This window comes from Sebastes fasciatus, chromosome 3 (genome assembly GCF_043250625.1).
Source record: "Sebastes fasciatus isolate fSebFas1 chromosome 3, fSebFas1.pri, whole genome shotgun sequence".
NCBI classification, from domain to species: domain Eukaryota; kingdom Metazoa; phylum Chordata; class Actinopteri; order Perciformes; family Sebastidae; genus Sebastes; species Sebastes fasciatus.
This window is the reverse complement of record NC_133797.1, coordinates 41,176,717-41,201,824: the sequence shown is the minus strand read 5'-3', so window position 1 is coordinate 41,201,824 and position 25,108 is coordinate 41,176,717. Positions and strand designations below refer to the sequence as shown.

The 25,108-nt window shown below is 41.7% G+C and overlaps 2 protein-coding genes across 2 annotated transcripts in view; one reads left to right on the top strand and one right to left on the bottom strand.

The window, feature by feature from the left end:
* Positions 1-14,476, top strand: part of LOC141762925 (hemicentin-2-like) — a 61,848-nt gene extending 47,372 nt beyond the window's left edge. Inside the window, exons 36-39 of the mRNA XM_074627102.1 lie at positions 10,580-10,840; positions 11,496-11,756; positions 11,859-12,119; positions 14,307-14,476. Of these exons, the coding sequence (XP_074483203.1) occupies positions 10,580-10,840; positions 11,496-11,756; positions 11,859-12,119; positions 14,307-14,476 (953 nt within the window). The remainder of the gene's footprint in view (positions 1-10,579; positions 10,841-11,495; positions 11,757-11,858; positions 12,120-14,306) is intronic.
* A 6,304-nt stretch (positions 14,477-20,780) lies between these two features.
* LOC141762920 (uncharacterized) overlaps positions 20,781-25,108 on the bottom strand; it is an 80,403-nt gene continuing 76,075 nt past the window's right edge. The window contains exons 33-35 of the mRNA XM_074627089.1: positions 23,594-23,710; positions 23,321-23,465; positions 20,781-22,446 (exon numbers count right to left, since the gene is read on the bottom strand). Coding sequence (XP_074483190.1) covers positions 22,088-22,446; positions 23,321-23,465; positions 23,594-23,710 — 621 coding nt within the window. The 3' untranslated portion in view covers positions 20,781-22,087. The remainder of the gene's footprint in view (positions 22,447-23,320; positions 23,466-23,593; positions 23,711-25,108) is intronic.

The window sequence follows — 25,108 nt, the reverse complement described above, 5'->3', positions numbered from 1 at the left end:
CAGAATGTGTTCATTTTAGCAGTGGGTTTAGTTTTATAATGAATGATGAATAATAATGAATCCTCCTGAGCAGAAAGAAGAGGTCCTGCAAGCAGCCGTCTGAGCCCCGAGAGAGACCAGACAACAGGGAACAGGTGAGGAAGTCAAGGTTAAAATACTCCGGTGCAAAAGAAACCCCCATTCTAGGTCTGAAATTGATCACAAATCACAGGATTTTGAGAGACTGCGGTGTGGTGTTCCCCCAGAAGTTAAATGCATCAATCTGGAGCACTTTTTGAGAGCAAAATTACGATGCTGATCTATGAAGAACTTAAAGGTTGTCTGGTTATGAAGAACTGATGGCAGAAGGCCACACAGCATAATCATGGTAAACGAGACAGGGTGTCGACATCTCCGTAGACAAAACCCTCGCACTGAGGACAGTCCGCCACGGTTGACAGTCGTGCTGGGAATCCCGTCCCTCCCCACAGAGATAGAGGACGCACTGCGCAGCGAGAACTATTTGTTTTTACGTAGAGGGGAGACTCGTGGGTACCCATAGAACCCATTTTTCATTCACATATCTGGAGGTCAGAAGTCAAGGGACCCCTTTGAAAATGGCCATGCCAGTTTTTCCTCGCCATAATTTAGCTTAACTTTTGAGCGTTATTTAGTCACCTTCCCGACCAGCTAACACGACGTGGTTGGTACCGATGGATATATATCTTCACTCTAGCTTTAAAACTGAGCCTGATCCAGCCTCTGAAAGACGGCAGTCAGTCGGGTTTCAGAGGATTAATGCTGTGTTCCCAATAGAGTTTGAAATGCTTCCCTCTTGAGAGATGTGACACAAAGAGACATGAGAATCTTTGGCTTTGAGTAAAATCCTACCTACTTTCTCTTTAAGCCTTAAGTTCATGTGAAATGAATCATAAATCTTATTTTAATTTGTCCAACGTCCACAGATGCCACCAACAGAGCAGCAGGATGAACTCCACTATGCCAGTGTCCACTTTTCCAGAAGAGAGACAGATCCTCTCTACTCCAACATCAGACCAGCTCAGCCCAGAAGATACAAAGAGGAGAGGAAGGAAGAAGAAGAAGAAGAGATGGTCGTGTACGCTGCTGTTAGATTTAACAGTGCCAGTCCGTCCTCGAGGTGAGCAGCGCAAGAACGTCATCTAGTACACTAGAATCACAGCGAGGAGCCTTTTGTGATCACTGTTGGTTTCTGTTTACAGTGACACCATCTCCCAGAATCCACTCATTTAATGTATTTTTCTCTCCGAACCAGAGGCCAGGAAGCTTCGGAGGATCCGGCTGCGTTGTACAGTACCGTCAACAAAAAGAGGAATCTCTAGACTCCTTTCCATCCATGGTATCTTCATTTTTTAAATCTTTATGAGAGGAAACCACATTGAGTTTTAAAACGTATTCCTCAGGACAAGAATAAAGCTGGATATATTTTCCTCTGTCCATAATCTTCACTCAAATTTACCCAAAAATATGATAAATAAATTAAATAAACAATAACAAATAATAAAATAAACATTATTTAGTAAACCGAGAACAAAAAATACTAATATGATAATAATAATTAAAATAATTAAAAAGAAAAAAGAAAGGGAAATAAATAAAATATTAATAAATCAAAATTAATTTCATATACAATTTATAAGAAATAATATAAATTATGAAATATAAAAAATAAAATAAATAATAAAGATAACAAAAAAACTTAACATTATCCGGTCACTTTTTTCATACTAACTCGTCAAGAACTTTATTCTCGTAAACCTCTGACTTTTTTCTTGAAATCTCAGATTTTATTTTTTTCCCCTCATGTTGGCCCTAATACTCCGTCGTAATCCCTGCAGTAATGTATCAGCTAGATAATAATAACAACAGGTAATAAGCTTAGAATTTGTAAATTAAATTGTAAAATAAAACTTCTTATTTAAAAAAATAAAACGCAGGACAGTTTTGGAGAACATCCGTTTGTTAGGTGTAGTTGTAGTTTCCTCCTGCTACCACTAGATGATAGTAAAGAGACATGGTGGCAACATAATGTCCAACATCCTGTCAAATACATTTCTTTATTTCTTAATATTTTACTTTTTATTAGATTGATTATCTTAACTGGTTTTATTGTCACTCAAATCTCTTTTGTTGGTAGTTTTACACACTTTCTGAATTATTTATTCTGCTGTAACATTACCAAATTATGTAAATTGTTTTTTTCTTTATTTTACATGTTTTTATTTTGCATCTTTTATTACTTTTAGAATCATGAATGCATTTGTCCTCTGCTCTCTATTTTTTTTGCATAATGTCCATCTGTAAATTTTTTTCATTACATCTGGCACAAACGTGCATTTGGACTGAACGTTGAACTGATTAGAATTTGGTGGTCAAAGGTCACTGTGACATCACAAAACAGGTTTTTGTCCATAACTCAAGAATTCATATGCTAATTATAACAATTTCACATAAATGGCCAACAAAGACTCAAACTGACGATATTTCTGGACCGTGTCTGTAAATTTGTGGCTAAATTGTTCCACTAATAGTCAGTGGTCATGTCTGTAATGTTAAATCCAGCGCTACATGTCCACCAGGTCCGGCGAGGACACTCCAGAAGGCACTGCTCCACTCAACTGGCCGTTCAAGCGGTGACATTACCGATCGTTGAATATACCTGATCCCTGGTTCTCTGCTCGCCGTTTCAAACAGGAAACAACTAGGGATGCAGCGATACCACTTTTTTTCAGACCGAGTATGAGTACGAGTACTTACATTTAGGTACTCGCCGATACCGAGTACCGATACGAGTACTTCTCTGTGCCAAAAGACCCTCGTTAACAGCCAGCTGGAGGGTGTGAACGACACTGCAGGCTGGGGAGTCCCGCATACGAGGCGGTGCGCCGCGACCGGCTCCTGGTCGGCTTGGAAAGGCTTGGGGTGAATGTGGCTCGCGGACGCAGCTTTACAGCGCTCCCCGCCCAGACCTCGCCACACCATGGACAAATGGCTCGCGCTGCCCTCTCTCCCCGCCGGGGAGGACCACGTAAAAGGCGCCAGCAGTCTGCGGCGATGTCGGCAACCCACCCGACCCGTCTTGAAACACAGACCAAGGAGTTTAATGCACGCCGCGAGTCAGAGGGTCCAAGCAAAACCCCCGTGGCGCAATGAAAGTGAGGGCCAGCGCGTGCCGGCTGAGGTGGGATCCCGGCCCAGCGGGGTCAGGCGCACCACCGGCCCGTCTCGCCCGCACCGTCGGGGAGGTGGGGTGAGAGTAAAGTGGTATCGGTGCCCTTGTATCGGAGCCGTTTTGCCGGTACGAATACATCGGACCCGATACTCGATACTGGTATCGGTATCGGTGCATCCCTAGAAACAACGTGGCGGCCTGCTCGTAAACCTTCTGTTATTCCGTCTACACAATCCACCAAAATCTACTTCTGGAAACATTTGAAGCCAGAAATAGGCGATGATGCTGAATCTGGTTTCATTTTAGAACTAGATCTAGTTTCACAGCTTGGTCCAGGTTTCGTGAGCCGGATGCGTCGCACCAGATGGGCTCATTTGCATAAAGGACTGTTCCTCGCCTTTTCGATTTGAAGGAGCAACGGCGAACGAGGAAACTCCAAAGCTCTGCCGACCAATCGTGCAACTCACTCTCTCAGTGACAGACTTTAGGGGCTGGCCCTCTGCGGTCCAGATAAAAAGTGATGACATGTTGGACAGAAATGGATGTAAACTGCAACTTGAGTGGTCGGCAGAGGCGTAGAACCGCGACGCGGTAACTCTAGTGTGTTTCATTCTCTGACTGCAGAGTTTTGAGTCAGAGTTGTGACTCTTCTTTAAACTTATTTGGGTATTTGGTGTTTACAGTGTTTTGGTGTGCTTTATAAAGCCGGCTTGTTTTTTTTACTCTGATATAAATAGAGTGGATTTATAGACCAGACAATAATCTACTGTGGTTGAGGACCACAACCTCAACCTGCATTAAGTGACAAAACATGACAAGTTGCATCACATAGCTGCACTTCCTTTTGATAGGCGATGAACATAAGGATTTATAGGTCATAATTTTACAAACCAAAGGACGTGACATGTTTTTGTCAAAGTGGTGAACTCCAGTCTAAAGTTCAGTCGCTGTTTACCTCAGTGCTGGTCGTGCTGCGTCTTGATGGTCCACTGTACAAAACCGTCTTCCTTTCACTCTTCTTAAGTTGGTTGGTGACAAAATAAATGTGCATTTAAAAGCATTCAGTATTGACAACAGTATTTATCTGCCTTTTTCTTTGGTGTTAACAAACTTACCATAAAATATATTGTAAATATTCTCTATGTACTGTTTTTCCCGGGTGTCTGGTATCACAGAGACGTTTCTGAACAGAGTGATGTCTTCCATCTCTGTGTAGTGAAAAATCAGTTCCTTAAAAATAGAAATAGAGGAACTGCAGTTATTCAACTAAAGAATGAAAAGCTCCCTCAGTTAAAGTTCCCTCTCTGTCTAGAAACATGACGGGTACGTCGTCAATTTTATTTATATTGCGCGATATCACAAATTTGCCTCAAGGGGCTTTGAATTCTGTACAGCATACAACACCATCGGTCCTTATGCCCTCGATTCAGATAAGGAAAAACTCCCTATTGACACTCAGTAACACCAACTTACAGTTGGATTGTAAAAGAACTAGGGCTATCAAAGGTAACGCAACACAAATTTGTTTTAACGCTAAACGCTAAATATTTGAGTCAGTTGACAGCCCTAAAACAGATACTAGAAGTGCACTCGGAGAGCGCAGACCTCCACCAAGGCAGGTGTCATGTACGGCGTCATGAACGCGTCATCAGTTACACTGGTCATGTCTTAAAGCGTGTGGTGTTAATGCACAGGCAGAGTGGAGTTATTAAAAAAAATTCCCAAAGCTGGATCATGACCTGGATCACCACCAAAATCGAATAGATTGTTCAATGTGCCACACCCAACCCCTCAATTTCATTCAAATCCATCGTGGACGTTTGGACTTATCCTCGAAACGGACAAACCAACCAACCAACAAACCATCCAACCAACCAACCAACCAATCAACCAACCAACCAGCCAACCAATGCCGGTAAAAACAACCTGATGAAGAATGTGGATCCAAGAGGACATGGGGGAAACTCACAGGTGATGAAGACTGCAGCACAATTGGTATGTTCAAGTTTATTTTTTATTTCTTAATCCCATACAGAAGCAATTAAAGGTGATTCACAGAGTGATAAAACGGTAAAAAGAAGAAGTTAAAACACATCTGACCGCAGTGGAACTCTGTAGTTTAACAATTTGAGTGTTTGTGCTGCAGGATGTTCAGTATGTTCATCATCTGGTTTACTCTGTTTTTTTTGTTTTTTTTTCCCAATACTGGTTTATATATAGTTTGCAAAACAACATACTGGTTGCTTCCTTTACGGTATCTTATTTGGGTAGCTAATGACACCATGAATGTTAATGAGATAAAGAGGAAGTTTGTCTGATCTCTGTCCTCTGCTTACTGACCACAGAGGAAAGTTATCCTTCCACATCTACAGTATCTCTCTTTCTCTTATTGACGCGACTGGTTTACTTCGGGTGCTCAATATTCACCTGTCGATGTTTTATTGTCTCTGAAGCGGATACAGAGACGAGAGGAGCAGCTATGAGTGTAACAGCAGCAGCCATTGGACTTGTCGTCTTCCTTGTCTCTGTGCCAGGTACTGTATATCTACATTTACACTGTAGCTCATTTAGCACTCTTATTCTGAAGCATATTCTAGCGGGGTTTTATTTCTACCTGAGATTTGATCTGTGATATTACGGATACCTTTAAAACTCTTCACACAATAATCTTTCAAACTGGACGTCCTTGAGTGTTTTAAATCCCACTTTTCTGTAACATCACAAGTGTTTTTTATTGTCTTCAAATTTTCACTCGTGTCTTTTTGTATTCTTTTACCTGAACATTGTGAATAGAAGTTTTGTCCAGTTTAAGACGGTAAAGTTAGTGGTGGTGGTTGGGGGGGGGTGAAAGATACAAAACACATATCATATTATATTTTTTCTACTGACAAAATCTTGGCTTCATGCTGCTCTGTGAAGTTATGGAAAAGTTCCGATATGCATATACTGTATGAAGTATCTACATTAAGTCATTATTGATTATATTGTTAATTAATACTTTGAAATGATGTGTCAAAAGCCGGGTTTCCATCCAAATGTTGTGCACATTTTAAACAAATTTCCAGGAAAATGCAAATTAATTTTTGTTTCTATCCCATACTGCTATGCAAATAGTAGGAGTTGGTTCATCGAGATAAACAGCTGGTGGCACGAATTGTCCTCTCCGGTGCCATCAACGCACTTCAGAAGAAGAGGGCGCAATGACATGACTATTGCACTTCTGCTTGCTTTTTATATGCGTGAATTGAAAATGCGTATAGAAAGATGAGAAATACTTTGAACATTGATTTACCGCTAGACACATTGTTTTATATTATAGGAGCAATCCCTGCTGGCGCTATGGAAAAGAGAAAGACCTACTTGTTGCATGTCCTTTTATTGGTGGCACAAAAAAACAACACCCAAACCAATGGCACCCACACTCCATCAATGGCAAGACAGGTTAATGAAAGACTCCATGTAAAGACAGACATATTATTAAAGGGACTGTTTGTAAGAATCAGAAATTGGTTGTTACAGCGACACCTGTGGCCGTTAAGTCAACGAAAGTCAGCGTCCTGTTGCTCGTGCTCGCCCGTGTGCACGCGCTAACTGAATGTGAGCGAGCATCCGTCACTCTATGTTTCAGCTAGAGGAGCGCGGTGTGTGAGTGAAGGCAGGCAGAGGAGCAGAGTACAGCAGAGACTCCGGTCCTGGAGACCAAAGCTACGGTCTCCCCCGCATCATCCGACCGCGGCCAACACTGTTTAACAGACGGGCTTCACTAAAAATAACTTTGCAGTTTTGGTGCTTCCGTGTAGTTTGTGTTGGAGTCTGAGTCCGAACAGCGTAGCCACACGCGAGCGCGCATGGGATACCGACCCGCAATGATTTATACGTGTAAGAAGTTACAAACAGTCCCTTTAAACCAATGGACTCCTGTAATTAATTATTCTAGATAACCGGTGCAGGCTTTATTCAACGCCGCCGGACGCCTCCGAAATCTACATAGATATAAAACTGGTTCATATATATGTCTGTATCTACTGTCTGTATCCCCCCCTCTATCCACTTAGCTCTCACATTAGTAAAGTTGGTCCGTACCTGAGTACACTTGCGTTACACTTGTTGAGATCAGCTGTTCTAGTGGCGGAGAATCGTAGAACACTTCATTCAAACTTGACCGAAACAAAATAAAACTCACCAACCACCATCGTCGTTAGTCTTTCCAACAATCACCAACTCTAGTTTGGTTGAAATAAACTCTTATTTCAGTGAGTTTGATGTGAGAATATGCCGACTACACTGTTTCCCCCGCTGTCTCTCTCTCTCTGCCCGCCGAGCAGCTGAGCGTCTCTCGTTCTTCGCAGACATACCATTAAAGAAGCTAAATAAAATAAGAATCATCGCCCAACACCATCGCCTACTATTATCTATATTTTAAGGAACGTCTCGCCGGCCTTCCTGCTTTATCATCCACGGCCGTACAGCTCAGAGGATGAGATCGGTGAACACTGCGCGTATACAGACATAGATATGAAACAGTTTTATGTATACAGATTTCGGAGGAGACTGGCGGCGTTGAATGAAGCCTGCCCTTTTTAAAACTACTCGCTGACTGCTACCGTTACTCGCATTAAATAGTGGTCCACTTCCAGGTTTTGGCTTTCACACCTCATGCGAACCGTACCTGAGTACACATGATCCGTGCCCAAGACCACCTTTTCAAGTGGACTCGAGCACCGACCAAAGAACCGTGCCCGAGTACGGTACGGAGCGTTCACACTAATCCAAAGAACTGGACTTTGGGGGTCAAGTGTACTCGGATCTGGGCCCGGGTCCCTGATGTGAAAGCACCCTGAGTCATTTTGTAATATGTAGTTCAGTTCTATAGCAGGTTTACATAAAGAAGCACTTTTGCAAAAATATTCAACTTTGTCCTCTTGTGTATCTGATTGTGGTTCCTGATGTGTTCTGTGTTACAGTGGTACCGGGTCAATGGGGAGTAACTTACACCTCTACTGAGATCTGTGCCTCTAAAGGATCAACCGTGGACTTGAACTGCACCTACACATACCTGTCCACTTTATCAGTAGCAGAGAGATTCTGGTTTACTAAAGAAGAAACAAACAACGTGACGAGTGACTCAGACTACACAGGTCGTGTGGAGTATATCTGTGATGACAACAAGTGCACTCTGAGAATCACTAACCTAAGCGACAGCGACTCAACTAGGTACAAGTTCAGGTTCTTTACAGGAGGACCAAATAATAGATATACTGGTGAACCTGGAGTCCAACTGGTTGTTACAGGTAACATGACGGTTTATTAATTTTGTTTCAAGTGTTGAGCATGTTGGAAACATCACTGCTAATGTATGTATGTGTATACTAACTTATGTGTATGTTGACTGTCCAGTCTGAAGCGCTTCAGCTCAGTAAAAAACAAACAAGCTTTTAATGCAGGAGTAGTTTGCCTTGTATAACTCTGTACGGTATAATGTTTACCATGTTCACCATCTTAGTTAAGTGTGTTAGCATACAAACGTCTGCTAATTGGCTCATTGGATGTCATTAATTTAACGTATCCTCATAAAATGGTTTGTATATCTTGCGAAATGTTATTCCTCATTACCTCCGCCAAGGCCAAAGTCCTAGGAAGGAGGTTATGTTTTCACCGGCATTGGTTTGTCTGTCTGTCCGTCCGTCCGTTAGCAGGATTACTCCAAAGGTTTGTGATGAATTTGAATGAAATGCTTTGGAGGGGTGGGGTGTGGCACAATGAACAATCCATTAGATTTTGGTAGCGATCCGGATCATGATCCGGATTCAGGAATTTTTTTTACGGATTCACAGGGTATAACACATGCTCAGTGTAACTGATGACGCGTGACCCCAGCTCCTTCCTTCTGAGAGCAGAGAGATACGTGTGTGGATGTGTGGCGAGACTCAGAGGTGCGGCGGGAGCTGCTGGCCGTCCGCGGTGAAAAAGAACAAAGCGGTAGATGACGGGATGACAGACAACGCAGTGTAACGTTATACAGACACACCGTGTTTATAACAAGCCGACCACCTCACGGTACCGTCAGCTGTGAGCTGTGATCTCTTTTTACCTTGGCGGAGGTCTGCGCTCTCCGAGTGCCATTCTAGTTTCTTGTGCGTTCTCCTCCGTGTGTCCAGCAACACGTGTGTTTGCACATAACATTCATATAGTCTTCTTCAAAATAAACTTCTGTCTTCACGGGAAACAACTTGGTTAGGTTTAGGCAACAAAACTACTTAGTTAGGTTTAGGAAAAGATTGTGGTTTGGGTTAAATTAACTACGGAAGTGGCGTTACTTAAATATGGAAGTTATAACAATATGAACAATACGAAATCAACGTTGACTTCTGGTTTCACAGCGGACAGGAACAAAGGTCTCTTGGGCTCCCTGTGCGGCGTTTGTCGCTCTTTATACTTCCTGGTTCACGATAAGTCATTGATTTCGTTGGTATGTCTTCTAACGGTGTATGAGAACAGCCTGTACGAACCAAAGTGTTGGACACATTTTGGTCTGAGAATGGGTGACTAAAAGTTAAAGGAATCCCCAATGTGACGCGGACGTCTGAACCAAAAGTCCTTTAAAAGTAAAACATTTCCCTTAAAACCACAAATGTGAACCTCATAGTGACGCTAGATGAAATGTTAGGGGATTCCCCAAAGTCTGTATGCATCATCCAATGAGGAGTGGGCATGTTTGTGCAAAATTTCATGGCAATCCATACAATAGTTGTTGAGAGATTTCAGTCTGGACCAAAGTGGTGGACCGACAAACATTGCCGTCCCTAGAGCCACATCGCTTGCATGTCTTGATTTGATGATATGATATATTGATGAAAAAGTAATGGTTTTATAAAATTGATTGTGATTATATGATCTTAAGTAGTTTTTACTAGACTCCCAATGCATTTCCTGTTAGAGTTTTTGATGTGTGTGCTTCTAGTGACCAATGACTTTGTGTTGTTCTTCACATAACCAGCTCTCCAGATCCAGGTGACCAGAGTAAAAGTCAATCAGTCTTCTGCCGAGGCAGAGCTGAGTTGTAACAGCAGCTGCAGTAATCCCTCTTATGTCTGGTTCAAGAATGGACAGAAAGTTCCTGAAGAAGCTTCTTCTTACATGGGCCATTTTAAACCTGGAGACAGCATCTCCTGTGCTTTGAAAGGGCACGAGGATTACCGCTCTACATCACTGTGTGAGTTCACTTCCTTGTGTCCTAAACAAAATGTCTAACTTTTACCCAAGGTAGGCCTATACATTTGGGAATTCAAACTCTATGCAAACTGTTGGTCATTTATATATATGAACTTCCACCGTGAAAAGTTGTTCTCATCTTTTAAAAGTTGATGTTCCCCCCCCATCTCCCTCCAGATGCTCCAAAGCTTCCCTCAGTGTCAGTGAGTCCCTCTGGTGAGATAGTGGAGGGCAGTTCAGTGACTCTGACCTGTAGCAGTGATGCTAACCCAGCAGCTAACTACACCTGGTACAAGGATGGAAAACTCAAACCTCTCAGTAAAGAACCACAGCTCATCTTCAGCTCCATCCAGTCCTCTGACTCTGGAGAGTATTACTGTACAGCAGAGAATGAGCTGGGAGAGAGGACGTCTGAATACATCTCTATTAATGTGAAATGTGAGTGTAAAAGCTTGTTTTTGTCATTTTGTTCAGACAGTCTGTAGTAGATGTTTGAGGGGAAACTTTAGTCTGCATTGATTGTCGTACAAGTTGTGACAATTATTTAAATATATGTGGCACTAAAGCAACACATCCTCCTTTTATAGTTAATTTATGCTACCACTTCTCCTCCAGATGGTTGTTTCATAAATACAGGAGCAACTCAACTTGTTCTGCACAACTTGATTAGTTGTTGCCTTTATTCGCGGTGCGTTAGCTGACAGTAATCGACCTTGTTCTGAAATCCGTATGTTGCTTTTTTGCCGCGAAATATTCGCGTTCTGTGTTAAAATATTCATGAAAAACACAAAAGTTAGAAATGTTATGATTTCTTTGCGATGATCAAAACTAAATGAAAGTGATGTAAGTGTAATAAGCAAATATATCGTATTTCTCATGATATGGAAGTGCTTAATGTTTGTGCAAAAGTTAATGAAATCTGTCTTTCTCTACACAACCATGCAACAAGCAAACATACAACATGCCATGTATCGTGTAAGACTCATGTCTTCACTTCAATTTATATACTGTATAACCAGTGTTGAACAAGTCACATGCAAAAGTCTGTCTGTATCATGCATGCTAATATAAATATCTATTTACTGTTCTCCAGATGCTCCAAAGCTTCCCTCAGTGTCAGTGAGTCCCTCTGGTGAGATAGTGGAGGGCAGTTCAGTGACTCTGACCTGTAGCAGTGATGCTAACCCAGCAGCTAACTACACCTGGTACAAGGAGAACCAAACACTGCTTCAGGGACCAGAAGGCATCTATCATCTCACCTCCATCAGCTCTGAGGACAGAGGGATCTATTACTGCAATTCTGACAATCAACATGGAGAGATCAACTCTAAGTCTTTAATTATAGATGTCCAGTGTGAGTCACATGCTTAACAAGGCTTATTGTATTCCTCCTTGTGATGCAAAAGTCTGTCTGTATCATGCATGCTAATATAAATATCTATTTACTGTTCTCCAGATGCTCCAAAGCATCCCTCGGTGTCAGTGAGTTCCTCTGGTGAGATAGTGGAGGGCAGTTCAGTGAATCTGACCTGTAGCAGTGATGCTAACCCAGCAGCTAGATACACCTGGTACAAGGAGAATGAAGACTCACCAAAAGCATCAGGACAGATCTTCACCATCACTGACCTCAGAGCTGAACACAGTGGGAATTATTACTGTGAAGCCCAGAACAACAGAGGAAGTCATCACTCCGTCTTACGTCTGACTGTTGACGCTGGTAAGTCTTTCCATTGCATCTGATGATCTCTCTCACAGTTAATCTGTGCAATCCTGTCCGAGTACGTCCGGTAAACTTACTTCTTTCTAACTCCACACCCCGTAGTTTTTCGTTTTTTTTTTCATTTTCAACTTGTAGTCTCCAACCCCAAATGAAGTTGACTCACATGAAATCAGTTTATGTATATAAATATGATACGTGTGTTTGACAGATTTTGATGTGTAACATTGGTGTAGTTCCTCTTTGAAGTTGGTGTGGAATAACTAAAAATACATTTAGTTGTAAGAGTACCATTTAAGTACTCTCAAATGTTTAAATTCTCTCTTTGTGATTTAAGATACTATTTCTTTACTAATCCTTGGTGCCGTGGGCCTACACATCCGGTAACACCCCAATTAACTGTCAGTGTTTTCATTTGATTCCTATTTCCCAGGAAGGAAAGGAAGGATATTTATAGGTATTGGAATATTCACTGCTCTTTCAATTGTTGGCATAATCATCTTTGTCTTGTTATGGATTAGGTGAGCAGTAAATCATTGTTCATTGAAACATTTAAAAATAATTTCAAGCAGTCAATTCCACCATTCATATATATATATTTTTGTTTTTCCTCCTCCTCCCAACCAGGAACAAGAGGACCCATAAGCAACCATCTGAGTCTATAGAGAGACCAGACACAGGTGCACAGGTGAGGAAGAACAGTTCACACAGCACTGGAAAAGGGAAGTTGTGGTTGTATCCCAAGGACCAATAATATGTCTACAACTAGGCAGGACAAAGTATTAGTACTTGTTTTTTTTTTTATAGGTTATCAGATTCTGATTCATTCCTCTTGTTATGCTAAAAGTTTGATTTATAGAGTAACTGAGCTGCCAAGAAATCTGACTGAAGATTTATTGAGAGTTCTACAGTTCAACATTTCTTTTCTTAAAGAATCTTTCCTGCTTGTGTTTTAAAGGCAGAATGAGTACGATTGTTCCTATCCCTCTCAATCATCACTTATAAGTAGGGATGCACAAATACCGATACCAGTATCGGGTCCGATACTGTGCTCATGTACTCGTACTTGTACTCGCAAAACGGCTCCGATACAACTGCACCGATACCACTTTACGGTGGTGTGCCCGACCCCCCTGGGCTGGGATCCCACCTCAGCCGGCGCGTACCGGCCCTCACTTTCATTGCGCCACAGGGTTTTGCTTGCACCCTCTGACTCGCGCGTGCGTTAGACTCCTTGGTCCGTGTTTCAAGACGGGTCAGGTGGGTTGCCGACATTGCCGCAGACCCCTGGCGCATTTTACGTGGGCCGAGGCCCGATCTGGCGGCACGACGTGGTCGGGGTGCACTGAGGACAGTCCGCCCCAGTTGACAGTCGCACAGGGAGCAGAGGGCCACCCCCGGTGGGGAGAGAGGGCGCAGCAAGCCCTTTGTCCACGGTGCGACGAGGTCCGGGCGGGGAGCCACCTTCGCCCCGGGCCTTTCCAAGCCGACCTAGAGCCGGTCGCGGCGCACCGCCTCGTATGTCAGACTCCCCAGCTTGCCGTTTGTCGCTCACACCCTCCAGCTGGCTGTTAACGAGGGTCTTTTGGCACAGAGAAGAACTCGTATCGGTACTCGGTATCGGCGAGTACCCAAATGTAAGTACTTGTACTCAGTCTGAAAAAAAGTGGTATCAGTGCATCCCTACTTATAAGCCAGTAGAAGTGTGTGGTGGTGTCTGTATTTGCAGAGACCCTGCAGCCCTCTGCCTGTATTTTCTTATTTTGCTGTGTTTGGGACGTTTCTGGGCGTCATTCTCTATAAAAATGTAGCGCCCAGGTGCCAGATTGTAAACACGCATTCCAAGAGGAAGCTATGTAAATGGCAGACATGATGCAGAAAAAATGCAAAAATATAGCGAAACATCAAGCGGACAAAGGTTGTTCCAAAGCGAGAGTGAATCTGGGGGTTGGCCTTCACCCGTTGGCGAGCACCGTATCCCTAAACACGGTCAGGTGGTGTGCTTCTGGTGTTGTCGAGCCGTTGGGGGGAGGGGCCAAATTTGAATGTTGTGTTTCCAAACCGCAACTGATAAATCCTACTCATTCTGCCTTTAAGTTACAGTTGCTGTGACTTGTGTTTGTCAGAGTATCAGCTACACATTTGTACAAGTAACCGTATTTGTCTAATGTCTATAGAAACAACCAGCAGAGCAGAAGGAAAGCCTTCACTACGCCAGCATCCGCTTCACTAAGAAACAAGCAGATCCTCTCTACTCCAATGCCAGACCAGTTCTGGCCCACAAACATAAAGAGAAGGTGGAGAGAGTGGAATATGCTACTATCAAATTTAAATGTGGGAATACTGCCCCAGGGTGAGCAGCTCTTCACACAGGAACATCATCCTCATTATAAGAAAAAGGTCACAGTTCCAGAAGATGTTTAAGGCCTTTTACTTAGAATTGTTTAGAATTGGCGAGGGCTTTATCCAGTTGATTCAGCCGCTGTATTTTGCCCGCAGTGTATAGTTGTTTTAATGGTGACTTATATGTTATATAATATATATACTGGAAAAACAAAGTTCGGAAACTTGTGTTTGGTGGATTATTTCTCTGTTGTTACAATGCTAATTGTCATTGTATTTTATGTCGTTGGAAAGCCTGTTTATTTACCTTCACAATGATGTCCAACTTGTAAGGATCATGCATTTGTGGGATGAGCAGTACAGCTGATTATGTGGTTAGTGCCCAAGAAAAATTTGCATAAGCAAAAGCGCAACTTTGGGCGCTGCACGCTGTGATGTGCACTGAACCCAGCGGCGAACGCAGCTCAAACATGAGCTCAAACTGCGCTGTGTCGCGAGAATAGACTGCTCTCATTCGCCGGGAAACTACATTTGGTGTAGCTCTATTATTGTCCGGGTGGAAACGGTAGAGCTTATAGACGCTGTACAGTACAGTACAGGAAAAAAAGTGTGAAAATGTGTCAGAAATTGGGAGAAAAACGGGAGAATTGTGACTCCTGGAGGAAAGCGGGAGAGGGCGATGAAAAATGTGAGTCTCCCTGGAAAATCGGGAGGGTTGGCAAGCATGCTCCATGTAAACCCACCTGTGGCGTTACTTGACGGTCAGAGCAAGTGTGCTTTGCTGGACGGGTCAAACAAACACTTTTGTCGCTCTCGTCTCCGTGGTAATGGGCCGACGCTACAACTTTAGAGCACCCATATACTGACATTTATGTTAAATGCGTTCAGACGGCCGCGATGGAGCTGACCATGGATGGATAAAGAGAACGGAGTTGACGGGAGAGCTAGAGACCACCTTGGAGAAGTTAGAGGAAGTAGACACGTGGGACTACGTCCGCTTTTCAAAATAAGGTGTTAACAAAGGGAACTGTATATACAAAATACATATATGGAAATCAGATTGATGGATTATATTCACCAGAAGTATAAAACATTATAAATTAAAAAGAAAATAGCACTAATCTGTGAGGGAAATGTCTTTATTTTTTTATTTTTGGGTTGATGGATAATAAATGTAATAAATAATTCCTGACAATGATCCTGATATATTTGACTTCAGGACATCTCTGACTACATACCTGCTGAAAATCAAACATTCTTACTGGATTAATTTAGATATTTTCAAAAATAAAAGTCCCTAGAAGTGTATGATTCAACTTTTTCTTTAGTTCATGTAACTCAAGCAGAGACAATATAATGTGGAGCATTGCATTAATTTAGCATCTGGTTGTGGCAATATTACTGGATGCGGGTAGAATGAAGTGTATTTATTTCAGACATTTGGTTTTGGTCCAGTTATACTGCACATGTATGATGGATTTCAGGCAATTTACTGTAAGCCAAGTGCATGTGTCAAAGCAGTGGTTTATTGTCACCTCTCTTACAGCAGCTAATATTTATTCATTTTTTAGGTAGATTAGCTTTATTTACTACATGTTTTTACAACATGCAGCCTCAAAATGTATCAGCGCTGTATGAGTAAGCTGACAGTTACACTCCACTATTGCAGATTCTACATTGGGATTTCACTTTTCACCTAAATACATGTACTCAAGTATAATTTTATGTACTTTACTTGAGTATTTCCATTTTATGGTACTCCATAAAACTTCTACTCCACTACATTTCAGAGGGAAATATTGTACTTTTTGCTCCACTGCATTTATTTTAAAGCTTTAGTTGCCAGTTACTTTGCAGGTTTATATTCTTAATACAAGCTATAAAATCAACTATTAAAGGACCCATATCGTGCTCATTTTCAGGTTCATACTTTTATTTTGTGTTTCTACTAGAACATGTTTACATGCTGTAATGTTAAATAAACCTTTATTTTCCTCATACTGTCTGCCTGAATATACCTGTATTCACCCTCCTGTCTGAAACGCTCCGTTTTAGTGCATTTCAACGGAATTGCAACGGAATTATGTTGCTAGGCAACAGTTTGGGTCCATGTTTACTTCCTGTCGGCTGATGTTATTCACGTACACTGCAACAGGAAATAAACTGGGACTCATTTAGAATGTTTACATTTAAAACTGTAAATATTGTATATTTGTGACATCACAAATGGACAGAAATCCTAACGGCTTGTTTCAAACGCACAATTTCTGAATACGGGCTGTGTGTATTTCTCCGGATATTGAGTGTTTTGATAGTTAAAAGGGACTGTTTGTAAGATTCAGAAATGTCTTGTTAACAGCTTCACCTGTGGCCGTTAAGTCAACTAAAGTCAGAGTCCTGTTGCTGGCGCTTGTGCTCGCTCTACATAGACATGAACGAGCATCGCTCAACACAGTGAGGAGACACACGTCAGCTAAAAGCACAATATCACTCTATATTTCAGCTGCTTGGCAGTAATGTTAGCTGACCAGACCAAGGTCTCTCCATGAATCAATGCTGATCCTAGTGTTGGCTTTTCCTGCCTCAGCCTCCCGACCGCGGCCGGAGGGAACGGGGGAGACACCGGAGTTTTGGTCGGAGACGATAACGTTACTCTCTGCGGAGCCCCGTCACTTCACAAGACACGGGAAACCTCTGTTGGTCTGGAGGAGCTGCAGCAGTTATTTCTGCACAAACGTCCACTGAACATTCACTAGATATTCTCAGAGCTAAACTAACTCTTCTGCAGTGTGGAGTGAGCAGCATGCACGTGAGAGGTGGAGAGAGAGAGAGAGAGAGAACGAGCGCGGTGTGTGAGTGAAGGCAGGCAGAGGAGCAGAGTACAGCAGAGACTCCGGTCCTGGAGACCAAAGCTACGGTCTCCTCCGCGTCCTCCGACCGCGGCCAACACTGTTTAACAGACGGGCTTCACTAGATACAACCAAGAGGTTTAGGTGCTTCACTGTAGTTTGTGTTGGAGTCTGATGGTACGTGTCAACAGGGAGTCTGAACAGCGTAGCCACACGCGAGCGCGCATATGCGAGCGCGCATGGGAAACCGACCCGGGTGATTTATACCTGTAAAAGGTACAAACAGTCCCTTTAACAGTATTTATAAAGCACTTAAAGCTGCTTTACAATATAAAAGACATGAAAATCTCACTTTTTACAATCTGGGACCTTTAAATTATGATATATTATTAAAGGTAAAGCAACATGTACACAGCAGTATATATATATACTGTAAAGTAATTAAAATCAACCCAACTTTTACCAGCTGCAATATTAATGTACACATTCATGCATTACTAATTATAATCCAATAATATAATATATATGATTATGAAACAGTCCATTCTGTGAAATGTATACTTTGACTTTTGGCCCTTTGAGTATATTTTGATGCTCATATTTTCTCACACTGTGGTATTGTTAGTTTTACTGAAGTAAAATATGTGAGTACTTCTTCCTCCTCTGAGAACCTGCATTCTCAGATCTAGTGTTAATTCCACTCTGCTGCCACTAGATGTCCATAAAGATATCTGATATCTGATCTGATATCAGATCAACTCTGACATCCTGATATTGATAGTCAAGAGAATGAAACCGGTATCTTTGTTATTGTCCCTCTGACTTCTGTTTGGTCTGATAGGTCAGTGTTTGGCAACACTCTTCCTAAAACATATTAATGGGTATTTTTCATTTACAGTGTTTTTAATGTGCGTTATTAATCCTGTTAATAGATGATTAAACAAAGTTAGTTATGGAATAAAATTATCTTTCAGGTCACACTGATTTCATCCTCTGGTCATAATCAGTTGAACTTATTAAATTAGTAAGTTTAATTTATCTTCAATAACCATATTTGGTTAATTAAAGCTTTAACAATTGGTTTGATTCATCACTTGAAGTGATGCCCGTAAGTTTAAAGTCTGTAAAACATACAAAAGTTGTGTTGTTTTACACATATATATATATATTTATATGCTAATCAATGTGTGTATTTACTGGCTTTTGGCTCATCGTGCATATTAATAATCAAAAGAGGAAGTAAATCTAGTCTTTAACAGTCTGATATTCGTCTTAGGACGGAAGCAGGTCGCTCCAATCTTTTGTTTCTCCAGAGTTAGCAGCTTGACACTAACTGGCTTTGTTCCTGTGTTTGTAAAGTTAGCTGGCAGACTCTGTTGTTGTCCCTGGTTCTAAACTTGGTGCTAAACTTGCAGGAATCTTCAGAAGGCAGGCAGACCTTCTTAGGAGAAGTGTCTCTGGGCCTTTCCCAATTCTGATTTTATACGGCTCGACTCCTCTCCTCCACTCCTCTCCTCGACTCCTCTCCTCACGTCCTAGTCCCGCCCACGGGAGATGCGAGCGGAGGAGGCGAGGAAAAGACTCGAGGAGAGAGGAAGAGAGGAAATATGTTTTAAGAGACATGAGACGTCGTTTCCTCTGAAGCGTCACATGAAGCGAAGTCCGTTTCTGATGACAACAGCAGCTGATCACAGCTGGATCAGCTGTCAGTCGGCCTTAACAGCTGTTTATGTCTGAACTGATCTAATACTAATAAAGAAACAGAGTTATCAGAGCAGCAGTGTTTTCTCTCTGTAGCCTGTTACCTGTTTAACAAACACCTGCACATGAATAACAGCTGCAGTCTGTATTTCTACTGAGGACTGAGTCCTGCTTAGAGGACCAGGAACCATCTCTACTGGATCAATATCTTTATATTATTTATTTATTGTTAGTTATTGATATTCTGACAGTAGAAGTTATGTATTAGGCTGAATGTTTCAGGGAAAATGTAAATGATGTAACTCATATCAAACCCGACACTCAGGAATGGAAATGATGATAAATGATGTAAAAGGTGTAAAAGACAGACTCTCCTTCTCTCTCTGACTTTAACTGGATCCTTAATCAAAGTTAACGGGGGAAATAACAGATCATCAAAAGAAAACTTTTTCTAATAAATGAAGAAAGTTGTTCGTTGTCAGTTATTATAAACCCCTTTCAGTGTCAGACTCCTTCAGCCGCGGTGTGTCTGCTGTTCACACCTACAGTTAACACAGATTATAACTAGATGGTGAATCAGAAGACAACTAAACTATAAAACGTTTAATCTGTGATCTGTCTTCACTCCAGTATAAAACTCCAGTGATGTTGACATGTGTCAGATCAGTCTTCTTCTTCTTCTTCTTCTTCTCAAAATGTCTGAAAAAATCCAAAAAATATGAGTAAAATATCCAAAAATTGCCTGAAAAATATTAGTAAAATAATATATGAAAATGATTATAGCGAAAAATATCCCCAAACGTACGAAAATTTTGTAAAATATGTGAAAAAATATCCAAAAAATATTTGTAAAATACGCGAAACATATCCGAAAAAAAGTCCAAAAATGACTAAGAAAATATGTGAGAAAAATATTGAAAAATATCCGAAAATTGTTCGAAAAATCTGAAAAAATATCTGAAACTAAACACACAACAATGCTGTGGAAAGGAGTAAAATCCCATAATAACCTTTCAGCATATTGTAATGCAAGTGTTCTGAGAGATCACTAGACTTCTGCTCCTCCTCATGGCTCTGTTTTCAGGCTTTAGAACATCTAGCTCATGACGGGAGACTTTGACCAATCACAGGTCATTTCAGAGAGAGAGCGATCCTATTGGCTGAGCTCCGGCTGGTGGGCGGGGCTTGGAATTTCCTCAGCAGATCTCAACATGGCTGCCGGGTCACAAACTCTCTCATGTTCCAGCTAAACAGAACACTACGAGATGATTCTGAGAACATGTGAGGGGAGAAAGAGAAACTACAGTAACAGAATATTGATTCATATGTGAAAATATGATTTGTGGTGATTTCTGGACGCCGACAGTAACGTTAACATTGCCGTTGCTTAGCAGCGGTGTTCTCACCACTTAACCACTTGAACGCCACGCACATGGTGTACACGACTTCCCGTGTTGTAAACACGAGCTCACCAGTTTCACCTGAAGGCACCATCTGTTCCAGATAAGAGGCCAGAATCTTTCCGTTGCCTTTAAAAGGTCTTTGTCCACACTGTTAATGACAGTTGTTGCATTAGAACAACTGTCTTTGTCACAACAAAAAGCTCCTATCTATGTTTCAGTTGAGGTCTCATTTAATAACAGCATCTGTCTGTTCTAGTTCATGTCTGCAGACACCATCTCTTAATGGAATAGTTTCACTGCTCAACATCCATCCAATGAGTTTCACTTTGGCTCCATCACAGTGTGACGCTGTTTTTCCAAACTTATTTGTTTTGCAATGAAATCTTTATTGTAGGCTCAAGTTACAGAAGATCTACTGACGAATAAAATGACCAAACAAACACAGATCTATAGATTATCAAGGGCAGTTATGATATCCATCCATACCCTTATTGCTATTTGTAAAATGGTCTCTTGTTGCAGCTGTGAAGCCTGCGTTGATTAGCAGTAAGAGACAGAGAGATGGATTTAGATCTTAGCTCAACACAGTCAGGTCTGACAGAGAATCAGTAATCAATAATAGGGCCGTCAATCCATTAAAATATTTAATAGCAAATCACACATATTTTATCTGTTCTAAATGAACCTTAAAAGGAGATTAGTCAAGTATTTAATACTCTTATCAACATGGAAGTGGACAAATATGCTGCTTTATGTAAATGTATGTATATATTTATTATTGTAAATCAATTAACAACACAAAACAATGTCAGATATTGATCCAGAAACCCTCACAGGTACTGCATTTAGCATAAAACAATATGCTCCAATCATAATATGGCAAACTGCAGCCCAACAGGCAACAACAGCTGTCAGTGTGTCAGTGTGCTGACTTGACTATGACTTGCCCCAAACTGCATGTGATTATCATAAAGTGGGCATGTCTGTGAAGGGGAGACTCGTGGGTACCCATAGAACCCATTTACATTCACTGATCTGGAGGTCAGAGGTCAAGGGACCCCTTTGAAAATGGACATGACAGTTTTTCCTCGCCAAAGTTTAGCGTAATTTTGGAGCGTTATTTAACCTCCTTCATGACAAGCTAGTCTGACCTGGTTGGTACCGATGGATCCATCAGGTTCTATAGTTTACTATGATACCAGTATCTTCACTCTAGCTTTAACACTGAGCCGCTGCAACCTAATAATCACAAGTTGTGTTAAAGAAACTAGTGGCGCTAAAACAAATTTGCATTAGCACGTTATTATCGCGTTAACTTAGACAGCCCTAATTAAAACTAAATTAATAATTTCCAAAAATTAGCAATAAGAAGACGTTCCCAAAACATATAGAAATGTCACAAGCTCTCTATCGCAGGTCTTCATCACCGACAACACATCAGTAGTTATCACAAGTAAATGATTATAAAATCTTGAGACCAAACCACAAGAGATTGAAAATGAATTCACTTTTCCCCCAAACTTCAGTGAATCACCTTCAGAGTGAAAGTCCACACAGGCTTCCACGACAGAATTTATCATTTAAAGATAACAATAAGTGTTGTGAGTCTCTGAAACAGACAGATATTATAGAGATTCATCATCACACTCCAGCTTCTTGCTTTTGCTTCAGCCTAAGATCTGAAAACCCACGGATCGTCCTTACGGAGAGCAGCGATCAGAACTCTGCTGGCTTCAGTTCCCTTTAGTCGCACCGTGTCGATCAGGTCTCGTGCTTTATCTCTCTTGGTTTTTGTTCTGATTGATTGCATTTCATCATCGCTTATAACGCGACGGTCAAGGAGTTCATCCAGAAGCTTGTTCAGATTAGGATCAGACATCCCGTTTACAAACTTTGTTCGAACCAACCGCAGCCTCTCCTCTGGTGAGACGTTGTCCTCTGCTGGGACGCTGTCCTCTGCTGGGATGCTGTCCTCTGGTGGGACGCTGTCCTCTGCTGAGACGTTCCTCTGAGGGATTTCCATTGTTAGATCTGGGAGATAACCAGGGAAAAAACCAACAACCACTTGTAAAGAGCAATTCAACTGAAATGAAACGTCATGTTTCTGTACAGCAACATGTCTGCTCTGTAAATCAGTTGTTCTGTGTTCAAAACCAGAAACCAAAAGAGAGACATTCAGATTTTATATTTTTTGGTTTCATGATTCTTCTCTGTGGTGAGTGCATGTTCTCCCCGTGTTGGCGTGGGTTTTCTCCGGCTTCCTCCCTCAGTTCAGAGACATGTTCTGTAGGTTAGGTTAAATGACGGCTCTAAATTGCTCGTAGGTGTGAATGTGAGTGTGCATGTCTGTCTGTCTGTGTGTGTGTGTGTGTGTGTGTGTGTGTCTGTGTGTCTGTGTGTGTGTGTGTGTACATAGATGAAGAACTTGTTTCCATAAGCTGGGGACGCACCGACACGACATCAGAGAACTAGCGGCGACGAAGGCTGACTGTTGCGTCGCCTCACGTCGCATTTGTTTTGGCCAACAAGTCGCACTCGGACACACTGCAAAGACTACAGCCAGTTAGCTCGTACGTTCTGCTCCTGTGGAGAGGAAATAACTCTCCACACCAGCAGGCGGCGGTAGTCTGTATCCATCATTCAGAAAGGGAAACAGGAAGAGCTAGGACGGAGGATATACAAGCCGTCGTTATGATACGTACATGAAACAAAGCGGACCATTTTCACACCGCTCTCACTCACCACTTAGCTTCATTCCAGATGTGTCATGTCACTGTGAGAATATGGTACCGTCAGGTATCCACATGTTTGCGTTGGTAGAGTAGTGTAATGTAATGTGTTCGTAGCGAATGAGAAATAATCCTGATCTCAAAACTGATCAAAATAATAAAAAGGTAATCTTTACCTCCTTGCAACAGATCACATCTCCAGACGTCTTCTGTCCCCTCTTGATTCCGGACCATCAAAGTCACTTCGTCTGTGATCGTAGTCAGGAGAACTTTAAATGTCTGATGGTAATTTGGTCCATAATTTGAGCGGTATGGTGCACGCTGAAAACCAGAAGCAACGCGTCATTTTCAATCTTGTTAAAAATGTTTATCTGGTACTTTCTTATTGTGAATCTATTTTCAACAGGCGGCATAAATTATATTCATGATAATTCTGCAACTTGACTCACATCAGGTTGTATTCTGAAGCCCTCAGGTTCACAGTGGACACTGTAACTTTGACCAAAGTTGAGAAGACAGTCGGCAGGGTTCTGGATGTACGTAGCACCTTCTTGTTGGGCCTCAACCTTCAGAAACAGAACATTTTTAATATGCTGTTAATGCTCATATTGGCGATTGTATTTATAGAGTACACTTAAAAACAACAAATGACCAAAGTGCCTCACAGAGCGATGAGAATTAGAACCAAATAAAACACAGAAATAATTAAGAGGATGCAAGTAAATTAATAAAAGTGTAGAATAAATAATTCTGGATTAAAATCCTCAAAACATGACAGCATTGCACAGAAGTCAAATAAATAAAACTAAAGACATAAATAAAAACAGAGTGTGACCAGTCTTCAAGGTGACTACTGACAGACTAAAGGAAAGAGACGGGTCTTAAGACAGGTTTGAAGTTATCAACGGAGGAGGGAGATGTAATGGTGAGGGGGAAACTGTTCCTCCATTCAGGACCAACAACCAAAAGAGCCCAATCAGCCCGGGATTCTAACTGGGAGCGGTGAGTCAGCAGATCTGAGGGGTCTGGAGGTGGAATAGGGGAACTGGTTTCAGTCCATGCAGAGCTTTAAAAACAAATCGAAGAAAATTAAAACCAACTCTGTCCTTCACTGGTAACCAGTGAATAGAAGCCAACACACCAGTGCAGGGAGATATGGTCTCTCTTCCTGCTGCCAGTAATGAGTCATTTTAAACCAGACAGGCTGTCTGGCTGGAACTTTGGGAGATCTTTGGTTGATCAGATTTTAAACTAGAATCAAAGATAACAAAGATAAACCCAGATTTCTTGGGTGGGAATTTACATTTGATGACAGAGGCCTAAGAGTGTTGATTGTTGTGTCTGCAGGGCCAAAGATAAGGACCTCAGTTTGATTCTGGTTTAGTCGCAGGAATCTTTTTGCCACGGAGCATTTTGCATCCTTAATGCACTTCACTAGGGAGTAAAAACAGCACGGGTCACCAGGTTCCAGTGGGACGTACAGCTGGGTGATGAAAATAAAATAGGGCCTAATATGGAACCTTGTGGTTCTCCGTATGAGATGGTGCAGAGGGAGAGGACACTTCATGCTGGCCCACACTAACAGATGTTTCAGATCTTACCAGATGTGTAAAATGTGAGAGAGCCCTCACATAACCACATGTTGTGTTAAATTGAACAGGTTAGTTCCTGTAGTGTTTGGAGAGAAACAGCAACAGCACACACTAACACATTCATTCATCAACAACAACTAAAAAACACAGAAATCTCTCTAAATCTCTGAGATCAGACGAGACTTTAGTGTAAACCAACATGGCCGACGACGGGCAGGAAGAATCAGTGATGTTAGTTTTTACTTCGTAGTGAACATTGAGGAAGGATGGACGGATGAAGACACGGAGACACGTTAAATTAAACACTAATCAACACGTTGGTCCTCCATCTCTGAGCTCCATCTCACCACTACTTTATGCTCCACGTTTAGC